Below are 11,867 nucleotides of genomic sequence, written 5' to 3' on the forward strand. Positions count from 1 at the left end.
TTTATATTCTTGACACAAGCACTAGGGAAACGACAGAGGTCACTTTATGACCGCACGTTGCTCGATTGTGGTATAAACTTTGCATTGCGGTTAAATTCACAGAGACGAGGCTTACCCGCATGATGCAGACTCACTTAATACTAATAAAGCAGACAGGATAATGATAAAGAGATATTTAGCGAGCCACCACCACCGCGCTCGGCTCAACGGACAGATGATGGGTGGATCCCGGCAAACGCGGGCCCACGAAAATACAGCCCCTTTTGTGCAACTCCATAATCCATTTGTTACACTCAGACCAATTTGTCCTCATTAACCCTCATAAGGGGACTGTGTCTGAGACAAAAGCTCTGGGGGAACAATGAACAACCCCCCCCCCCCCCACACACACACCCAACCCCAACACACACACACACAATCCACAGCTGAAGTGCTCCCCTTCCCAGAGCATTGTGGCCCCTTGTTGGTTCCAGTCTGCGAGCAAGAGACGGACAGAGCCAAACAAGTGGGGTACACCTGAAAGAGTGGAGTGAATAATAATAAAAAAAAAAATCCCAATTCCCCTTTTAAGAATGAAATATCTTCTTTTTTTCTTTTTTTTTCAAAACACAATGCAGCGTCTTCTGTTGTGTTCAGATCACTCCATCACTCAACTCTGAAATAAATCTTGACACGATGCACAAAGAGCAAACGCAGAGAAAAGGGAGTTACAGTTCATTTCCAGGGAGAAACGTGAGAAAGTTTCCGCTCGTCCCACCTGTTGCAACATTTATTCACAAACGCCATATTGTCTTTTATTCTATGAAACACCTTCATCTAACTCTAAGAGTTCTTTTTTTCTAAAGTGGAATTGTCAATGACAAGTTGTTACTTCCCCTTAAATTTGGCTCAAACTGAAGTAAGAACTATAGACAGCACTTAATGCCTATTAAAGCTGCAACTAAGGAAGATTTTCGCAATCGATTAATCTGTCGATTATTTTCTTGATTAACCGATGAATTGTTTGGTTCATAAAATGTTTTAAAACTTGATCAGTGTTTGTCAAACCTTGAAATGACAATGTTCTCGAATGTCTTGTTTTGTCCACAAACCAAAATGATTCAGTTTTAATGATTTCTTTGTTATGTGGAGCAACGAAGAAGATATTCACATTTAAGAAGCTAAAACAATCAGAAATATTGTTTTAATCATGAAAAAAGTTACTGATTACCGATTATCAAAATAGTTGACCATTAATTTAGTAATCGATTAATCATCGATTAAAGTTTCAGCTCTAATGCTTATTTTCCACAGCCTTTTACGTAATGAATAATTTTTAGGAAACCTGTGCAAAAATTAAGGTTTGATTAATGTATCAAGCCCATATGATCTGCATCAAGACCCATAGAAATAGAAAGCAAAAACAGACAAAGAAATAGTAAGCACAAATTTGCTGTTGTCATAGTTTGGTGTCCCAATTTTGTCTTTCAATAATGCAAATCAGCCGCAATGGAAAGGCTTTAAAATGCATAAAACGTACTCAAAAAACTTAAATACAACCATAAAAAATTGGACTAACCTCTTCAAAGTCAGCTTTACCTTTGACCTCAGGTACACAAATGTCAACTTGACCAAAACTTGATCCTAATGAGACAGGGATAAGGCTTTCTTTAAGCTGTCCAAATGCAGTGTCCCAAGTAAAATGTTTAGATAAAATGTATATAGTGTGGTTATTGCAGAGTTAAAGCCTCATACAGCAAACTCTCTTTCATGAAAACCGCAGTGTCCCATTTAATGCTGGTTTGTTGGATCTCTGATGTGTTTTTTCTTCCAAACAGAGATGCAGTAATCAGGTCATTTAGTTATAATGACAACCATTAGAGGTGATCACCATCACACAGCAGTCGGGCGGACGGATAAGACACGCGCACGCACACACACACAGCCAGGATTATACATCATCATCTAAATCTATGTCAAATGTATTTCCTGTCCTTTTAAGTGTTATTCACATTGTATCATCTCAACAAAGTTAGTATTTCATAAATGCAGATTAAATATATAGAGAAATTATGGATGAAAATAGCTGGTTTATTGGACTGACTACACAAGCATTACATTTAACAGTGAACTCTACAATGATTTGATTACAAGCCTCTTTACATAAAGGAAAACAAAAACACACTCATTTAACTACAAAATGATATCAAAAGGTGTGTGGGTGTATGGGCCACAACATGAAGCATGTATAACGTTTTTCTCTATATTATCTGATGAGCCGATGAGTCTGAAGAGTAATATAAAAGAAATACAGGGAACATATTACCTAATGGTGTGTTTGGAGCATTGAATTGTGTTAATTATTATAGTTGAGAATCTGTTCCATATCCAGGCCCATATTCGTTCACCCTTTTCAGCAGCGTTGCTTTCACCGCATTGATCTTCTCATCCAGCTCCGTAAGACTGCAGTCCTGAAGGACACACGGGGAAAGGAAGAAGAAATAAATTGTTTGATCAAATGACCAAAACAAGTTAACCTTCCCCTCACAATGTGCAACGAAAGAAGACAAAACGAGCTGCTAACCTGAGCGGGAGATGCTTTTGGTCGCTTGTGCAGGTGACTCTATGGAAAAAGAGAATCGTACACACACACACACACACGCAAGGTCGTATTAGACCTTTTTCATTAGTGCAATTTCCAAAACCGCCCCGACCTTTGAAAAACATACCAAGCTACTTTGTTCACTCTTCTTACTTTGCTCCAAGGACTGAAGAAGAATTAACTCAAAGCCTCAGGCACGAGTTAATGGAAAGATTTCCCCGTACAGACATGGTGAAATACACAGCTTTTGAGGGGGGGAGGGGGGGGGGGGGGGCAACAGAGACTTGATTAAGGTTATGAGAAGAATAGGATAAATCTACTCACAGATTTTAACCTCCACAAATAATACTAGATGTTTTCAGGGCTATTTGTTAGTCTATCTGTACGATTGTTTACAGATTTAGGCAAAAACTACTAAACAATTTAAAGGAAGCAGATCATTAAAGTGATAGCTCGGAATTTTGGACATAAGACCTATTTTCCAACTCAGCCGGTGTGATGAAGACGTCTGGAGACGTTTTCAAGAAATGTACAAGTCAATGATACAAGTTAGCATTTAGCATTAGATGTACATATCTGTGTTGATAGAATGTTTGAAATAAAACCAACCTTGCAATTTGAAGGATTTATGTCTCAGCAGCAGCAGCGCGTCATACTTCCGGCAGTGGCGGACTGATTCCGCTGCCGGAAGTATAGTGCTGAGAAAGTAGTCCCTCAAAAATCCATGCGATGCGACGTTTTGTTTCAAATATTATTCTATCAACACAGAAATGTGTATCGATAGTCTGCCGTTACAATCGATTTGCCTCGGGTGCAATGTGGAGTCGGTATGAGTCTTTTTAATGCCATGCTAACATGTATCATTGACTTGCGCTAGCCATAGCATCAGCGAACTCGGCAACTAGAAGAACTGAATGAAATTCTTGAAAACATCTCCAGACGTCTCCATCACACCGGCTGAGTTGGAAAATAGGTCTTATGTTCAAAATTCCGAACAATTCCTTTAAGCAGAATGAGTCAAATTTGCTGCATATTCAGATAATGATTTTACTGTTGGCTGAGGTACTGAACATGTTGTCAGAGCATTGAGTTGTGGCACTTTTTAAATTGTACTTTGACCCAATTAGATAAATAGATGTTTCCCCTTTACTGCAGACTAGGAAGCTGTGAATCTTAACTCGTTGGCTGCCAATGACGTCTATAGACGTCAAATCAAATACAACCGTTCACTGCCAATGACTAATTATAATTTCAGTGTTTTCATAGTCATTGAACACAACGTTTTGTGTGTCTTGGAAAAATCAGTCAAAATGATTGGCAGTTGGCAGTTCTACGCAGAAAATGGCTCGCAGCCAATGAGTTAATGCCATCTTCAGGTTCGTCACGCAGGCCAACACGGATGAACTCAGCCATGTTGTTTATATAAGATGGTTTTATTATGATTTACGAAACCTCCAGGTCAAAAGCTCATGATTAATGTGTGCACACTGTACAGTGAGATGTTTGGATGTCATACCATCAGGGGTGACCAAAATTTCAACAGGTTTGATTTTCAGCCGACCATACGAGTGCTATTTATAATTAGCTTCTTAATTGTGAATATTTTCTTTGGTCCACATAAATAAATAATTACAATACCACTCTTCAGCATAACAACTTTAAACCCCTTGCAAAGTCATTTACCTTAAAGCTGGAGCAGAATTTGTGAAGTGTTAAAATGTCTGACAACGTTGGCTAACTTTGCACGTCTCCTCTTCCTAAATAACAAGCTACAGTATTTTGCAGATTTTGCAGAAGAAGAAAAAGAAAAAAAAAGAAAAAGGAAAAAGTGGCACTCTGAATATAAAAGACCCCCATCAGTTTATTCAAAGACATTCAACATCCTTTTGCAGCACGAGCACAAACATGCAGCGAGTCAAAGGAAGATGGAAAGCGGCGTGCTCACAGAAGCAGCATGCGGCGCCGAGAAATACCAGTGTGAAGAGACATGCAGTATCTCAAGCACACTTACTCAGATAACTAAACACACACTGGACACACTACTTCAAGATGGGGAAATTAGAGTATATGTGTGTGTGTGTGTGTGTGTGTGTGTGTCCTCAAGTCTGCGGGGTTGAATATGAAGTCCAATAAATGACTCTCATTTTTATGAGTCTGTGCTTCTCTAAAAAGCATGGTGCGGAGAAAAGTCATCATATCTCAAGTGCAGTGACCTAAAGTAAATGTAGCCAAACACATTGTACTTTTGATTTAAAGTAAAGTAGTAAGGAGTCAGGAAGCATGATGAAGTATCAGGGGGAAACTGTTAGCATCACACACAAACTCCACTCAGGCTTGTTCTTATTAATTCAGGTTTTTTCCCCAACAGTATTTCATATGCCAAGCTCAGCAGTGTACACAAAGGCAGCAAAGGACTCACCAATATAGTGCAACACTCTCTTACAACTGCAGCCTAATTAAGTCAGCACTCAAACATTTAGTTTTTCAAAAAGTGATTTTACAAACTAGAGATTCAGTATTTGCACCAGAACCCTATGAAACAAAAGCCTCTATACTTAATTTTGCACCTTTATTTTTCATTTGAGATTATATTAACTTCATTTGTCAGCGTCATTCCCTGATGACAAGACGCACTGACTGACACAGGGTTCTGTAACCTGCGACTCTAGAGCCTCATTTGGCCTTTCAGCCCAAGCAATGAAACGTCAACATTTTTCTTTTTGTAATTCTTGAATGTCATAAATGCAACAAACTCTAATTCTTTTAAAAATAGCATATTCTGGATAAAAAACTTCATTTGTGAGATTACCTTAAATTTATGAGTCAAATATGTTTTGCAGCTCCAGGTTAATTTTATTTGGTTGGAGAAGGGACAAAAATGGCTCTTTTTCTACTAAACGTAGTAAAAAAATGATCACGTGATGTGTTGTTATTGTGTGTTTTGCTGTTTTTAAAGGCAGACGACTCACTGTGGACTGAAAGTACTCCGGTGAAAGTCCTTCCAACTCCAGGATGCGATCCTCCAGCTTCTTCAGCCTCTGGTACACAGTCAGTGGGACAGGACCCGCTGAGAAATGAGAACAAATTCAACAAATGTCAGGGTGGGGGGGGGGGGATTGCAAAAAAGAGGCAGGAGCATAGTCTGGATCATGGGCTTATTAAAATCTGGTTGTGTCACATTGTGTATGTGTATAATATACAATAAATGCATTTTTTACTTTGAAAGGGTATAGGCCTCATGCAGATAATCTCTCAAGAGATTGAATGATCTCGCTTTATTCATCAGTCTCCTTGAAACTTAAATTAAATTGGCTCACTAATGTCCAAGCTTTGCTCTCCCTTTATGGAAGAAGGCCTCATCTTGAGCCTTTACAAACTCCTCAAAAGCATTGATAATCACTGTGAAAATGCCGACCACACAAGTTGGATGGTGCCAGGTCGTTGGAGGAAGTTGCATGGATAAGATTTGGCTGTTTTATCTGCTCAATTTCAAAAGGTTGTCACTTGAAAAAAAAAATCATGAGCAACATTTGACTTTTTGTGGAGAGTGGACGTATTAAACTGAACAGGACAAAATTAAGCTCCGGAAATGGGAGGCGTCGTCAAAACATAAAACCAAAACATGACTTCATAATTACATTTTATCTACATTTGAATGAAACACTGATTGAACAATTCTGTTCGACTGTAAATCCACGTTTCCACAAGTGCAAGTCAGACCAAGATAACATTTCCGTAAAGGTAAAAGTTTGAGGCGAGTTTGTCCTTCTCTGACCTGTTGGGAGTTTCAAGTGAGTCTCGATGTTGTGAAGTCGTTCCTCTATCGCTGCATTTCCGCAGTGTCTGGCCGACGGCCCCCTGTGCTGCTCACCAGCCTCTCCTTGGCCTCCCCCACCACGAGTCTGGGGCCCATAAGTGTTCACCACCCGTGTAACTAGCCAGTCAAAGAATATAACATTCAAACAGTGACGTGATATTAACCAATGACCACTTGACAACATGTATAATACAGTCTTTATCCATAAGCAATGCATGCAGATGGCAGGGGTTTTACAACAAAACCCTCGACAGAGACTTGGTTTAGGATTAAACAATATTGATCAGTGCTTTCAATTGCAATTGATCAGACATTTTTAAGACTTCCAGCACGTCCCAAGAATTAAAAAGAAGCATCCCTTATCCCTTATTCCTTATTTAAAAAAAATAAAATAAAGGTTGCACTTCTTAATTTAAGATCAAAAACTGCCATATTGAAATTTTTTCCCCTTACCTTTCACGTGACTTTTAAAACCTGGATATGGCGTGAATACTGCATCCGTTCTGGCACAGCTATTTTCTGCACAAGGAAAACACATTCACAGTGTAAGTAGAATGCCGTATAAAGATATAAATAAGAAATATATTCTTTAAAAAGAATATTTGTCCTCTCAAATGCTATCACAATTAGCGTGTCCTCATTTCAGGTGTCTTGCACAGGCTTTGAATTAAAAAAGGGGCCCCTGTGTCTGATGTTTGTTTTTTTTTCGCCTAAGCTAGTTGTGTTTTGAGGCCGAGTGTGTTACCTACTTCAGCCCCACTCTTGGAGCAGTTCAGCCTGACCTCTCGCCTGTGGAAATCAGCTCTCTCCCAAACATTGGCAATCTGTTTGCAGGCTCCCTCTCCACAACCCCCCCCCCCCCCCCCCCCCAACATCTCTCCCATTCTCACCCTGATTGCAGTCGATCACGTTGCAAAACTCGCGCACATTGTTTTCATTGATCTCCATCTGCTTGCGTTCCATAAATGCAGATATTCTTCGCTCAATCTGAGGGTCACAGTGGAGAGACAACACAGATAATGAGACACAATGAACTGATAGGTGTCAAGAATGCAATGAGTTGTGTGTGTGTGTGTGTGTTTTTGCCTACTTAGTGTTAACAACTATCAAACGCATGTAGCAATTTATATTACATGGAATGAAAAATGTGGTAGCCAAAAAAAAGTTGAATTGCTCGCATTTATCACATGATGGAATATGAATACTGTTTGCTTGGCTACCAAAATAAATGCACAACAGAATGGGGCCTCTTGTCCTTCATCCACATGCAATCTCAGAGTAATGAGCATCCACTTCATAATTCATCAAGGACCTGGCCCTCTCTCAAAGTGCTCCAGCAATGTGGTCTGTTCTACCCGACCACAGCACTAAAGGACCCCTTCCTCTCTGCCGATCTCAGCTTGTCAGGTCTCCCATCAAGCACGAGCTTCACTGCGGCACGTCATGTGCACATCCTCCGGAGCAATTACTTATGATTATTCATTTGCTCGACGGCGAGTAAAGAGGGCTCTAAAAATGTTGCTTCAAGAACAGCTGACAGATCCGTCGACAGATCCAGAGACCAACCTCTGACTTCCCGGCTCTGATCTGAACCATGACGTCATCAGCCGCCGCCTTGCTTTCTGCAGCCTCTAAACTGGCAGGATAGTGCTCCGACAGAGCCGTCGTCTGCTCTTTGAGCGTCGAGGAGGTGACCGCACCGTCTGGAGTGTTGTACCTTGTAGATGACTGTCGACTATCAGCATCCACAATTGTCTTCAAGCTTTCTGAAACAGCCTAAATATACAGGGGGAAAAATATGATTATTTGTGTCAAACAACAGTATTTTATGAAGGATGGAATCTTGTTATCAACTCAAAAGGAAAATATATGTAATAGTCTGCAAAATTATATTTTAAAACATACTAACATGTCACATAACCACCATTGAAATGTAAAAAAAATACTGAGGCTACATTACCTGTAATTTATTGATATGTTCCCGCAAACATCTGTACACATTAGCAGCTGAAGACGGATGATTCGCTGCACCAGTGTTGACTTCTATTCTCAAAGCACCATCACCTAATTTGAGCTGAATTGGAAAAAAAAAAAAAAAACATAAAGAAGGTGAAGTGACACTGCTCTGCACATTAGTGTAGAGCAGATTCAGAGTGCAACATGGACTAACAAGCTGCCAGGATAATGTGCACATTTGTCAAAGTAGTTGCAAAGTACTTGGTTGATAACCTGGAAAATAAAAATAGACTACTTAAAAGGTGGGAATCGATTGCTGGCACCAGCCTCTTACAGCCTCTTAATACAGATTTTTTTTAAATTTCCTGTAAGTACACATTAACCCACAAGGAGATGGATTAAGAAAAATGTTATTTCTGAATCCATCTCCTTAAGAACAAAATAATTTAGTAATAAATAGGTTGATTCAGTTTAGTTGTGTGTGCTGTATTTTTGGTTGTTTTACAGTTACAAACGGGGGTCCTTGTTGTGTTGTTATATGTGATTATGTCAGTACCATACATACAGTAAAACTGAAAAATAAAACCTTAATATAAATTGGTCTTACCTTGAAGCACTAATTGTAAAGAGGTGGCATAATGCCAAATAAGGATTTTAACTAGATGCAATCTAATTTGGGGTATTTCGGTAGAAATGTAAGACTATGGGATTTTCTATGTTTGACATAAAAGTTTAGAAATCAGAGCAACCGGTGACAGATGTATGATCTAGATTTATATTTGTGTTGAAATAGCTTTTCCTCCATCCGAGAACATTCAAATCAAATCAAAAATCAAATAAACTTTAGGGTGGAAACAATGTTAAGTTTAATTGCACTACTCGGCATTTAAGAAAGTTTGTGAGAACAAAAATATGTTCATTTGTTTAATATAGGAAAGAACAGGAGGATTAACCTAATAAAAATACAGAAAAAAAATCAGAATATGGTTGAATATGTAATTCTGACTTTTTCAATTGTGAATTTATGTTTCTTTTGTGTTAATTCAGACTTTTATCTTAGAAGTCAGGCTGTATTTTTATTTACGTTTGGCCCTAATCCTCTTCCGTAGTATTCCAATGATCTTGCACAGACGGACAGACGAGTGGTGATGTTTTTCCATGAATGTGTGCACTTTTGTCAGAGGCAATGGTTTGCAGGAGATCATACGACAACCAGAGAAAAAAACCCTGCAAACATTAATGAATCGTTCACGGGTGATGTCGTTAAATGCAGACATCAAATCCATATTTTCTTTAACATAAATAAACTTAATCATCGATTATTTTTCTCCAGCTCAACTCTGATGAAACTCTCCTGCTTGAATGTCGCGTAACAATGAATGAACGGCGGAGCCAGCTAACCTAGCAGCTCTGCTAACGCGCCCGGTTGCTAAAAACATTAGCTTGCCGCTAGCTACGCACGCTTGCGATAAACAGAACAGTCGCTGCGGATAAACGCGGTTCAAACAGCGTCAAAACCAACCTCGTTCCCGAATTCTGCGAGCAGTTTCAGTAACACAAACAGGCAGTCCGTGGAGCTGGACATTTCCCTGGATTCGCGACGAGGAGGAGGTGAAGAGCGGTCTCCGCTTGCCTTCATTATTATGTCCGCCATTGCTGTTGAGAATTAGACGCGCTGATTGGTCAGGATGAAGCAGATGCGCATGCGCAGTGGATGCAATAGGGACCGTCCGCGTGGACTCGCAGTCAGCAGTGTGTGTCAGGACTGAATAATAGAAAAATCATTGAGCAAAATCACTAATACACTACTGTAAAGTACACACACATCATATGTTTGTTATAATACATATAAAAAAAAACTGTAAATGTATATATACAGATATATTATTACAGCTTAATTAATTAATTATTAAAAATATTGTGTGTGTACCTCACAGTTTTGCAGAGCCAAACTCAATCACATTAGATATCAAAATGTATATTCAGTGTAATAAATCGAAGAAAACAAATCTACTCTTTAAGAAATAGGGTTACATGTATTTTTTGTAATTCCATTTCTTTTGTTTGAGAAATTAAGTTATCAATTAGTTCATTTCAAATAGTTTTTCTATTTAAATTCTGATTATTTTCATGATTATAGGAGTGGGTATTTGGACAGAAAAAAAACAATGACAAATGTACAAATTAATAAAATGTGTATTGTATTGTAAAAAAAAAACAAAAAACATTATTTTCAATTTGCGGCGATTCTTTTTCTGAAAACATAATTTTATTTCCACTTGGGAAGCATCATGTCTGATTAATGTCTCATGTGATTTGTTGAATTTGCAAACTGCTGACTGTTTAAAAAAGATTCAGTATTTACCCCTGAAATATAGTGGAGTACAAGTATAAATATGGAGGGACAGAAAAATAATAAAGCTGTAACAGAACGTCAATGAATTAAATAAAAACATAATAGTTTAAACCTCTTTTTTATTATTATTTTGTTCAGCATGGGTGTTTTTATTCAGATATTTACATCAAGAAACAAATATTTAGTAAATATAGTTCATATAAATCTTTACTTTTATTAATATAAGTGTATACATGAACACATGGTTTCAAATTACAATATACTGTGATTATAAGGTGCCAGGTGATTTAGTGTCAGCGAAATCTAATGCAGTGAATATTCTGTTCTATAATTATTTTGCCATCTAATATCAGATTTACAGATTTATCATTCTTCGTCACTTTTAATTCATTTTATTTTTTCAGTTTTTGTTTGGATTTCTAATTTTGCACCTGGATTTCTTCCGAGATTGTTCACATTTCGTGCTACACGTGACATTAAAGCTTGTTTTTTTCAAAGTTTGAAAGCGAGCGATATAATTAAGCTATAAAACATATATAATGTTACATTAGGAGACGTCATATAAGTAAGAATGGCTACACCTGCGGAGACTGGAGTGACTCCAACGTGAGATTTGTAGTTAGATTTAACTGTTTTCTCCATCACTTACTTTTCAGACAGGAGAAAGAATGGTCACTCAATTATAAGAACACTGTCCTTCAGACCACAGCGGACTGTGCAGCAGGGCACTGGGATGGGAACCTGGCCACAATGGCGTATTTTTCTGTGTTGAGTGACTGTGGGAAAATCACCCTCCTCTATTCAGACATTTTTCCCCTTCTTTTCATATAATGAGGAGAGAGAGAGACTGATGAAGGAAACAACAGAAAAAGAACAATTCCAAGCAATGAGAAAGCACAACCACTCAGAACTCAATAATACTCTCTAGAAGGGTTAATCATTTTAGGAAGGGGTCTGAAGACAAGCCTTTTTTTGCTTTAATTCATCTCTGGGGTGATATTTTTTTTCCCCTGAAACAGGAAGGGAACTGTAACACTTGACATGGTTTGACATGCTGAGCCATTACTGGATGTTCCCACACAGCAAGGAGCTCAGAAATGTTAAAACTGCTCATTTAATTTGCCCGGCCACGGGACCTGTGAGCAGTTTTGCTCTCA

General features: G+C 38.5%; 1 protein-coding gene across 1 annotated transcript; it reads right to left on the bottom strand.

Annotated features, from left to right (window-relative positions):
• Window positions 1–2,342: 2,342 nt before the first annotated feature.
• mbip (MAP3K12 binding inhibitory protein 1) lies at window positions 2,343–10,000 on the bottom strand (the record flags this gene model as incomplete). Its single annotated transcript, XM_083903204.1, has 9 exons — window positions 9,877–10,000; window positions 8,359–8,472; window positions 7,965–8,174; window positions 7,289–7,385; window positions 6,852–6,917; window positions 6,357–6,515; window positions 5,551–5,648; window positions 2,564–2,602; window positions 2,343–2,450 (listed from the first exon to the last, which is right to left on the bottom strand). Exons 1-9 carry the CDS (start codon window positions 9,991–9,993, stop codon window positions 2,343–2,345), a joined length of 1,008 nt encoding a protein of 335 aa, XP_083759330.1. The 5' UTR covers window positions 9,994–10,000.
• Window positions 10,001–11,867: the final 1,867 nt, after the last annotated feature.

This window comes from Microchirus variegatus, assembly GCF_963457635.1.
Source record: "Microchirus variegatus genome assembly, chromosome: 2".
Lineage (NCBI taxonomy): Eukaryota > Metazoa > Chordata > Actinopteri > Pleuronectiformes > Soleidae > Microchirus > Microchirus variegatus.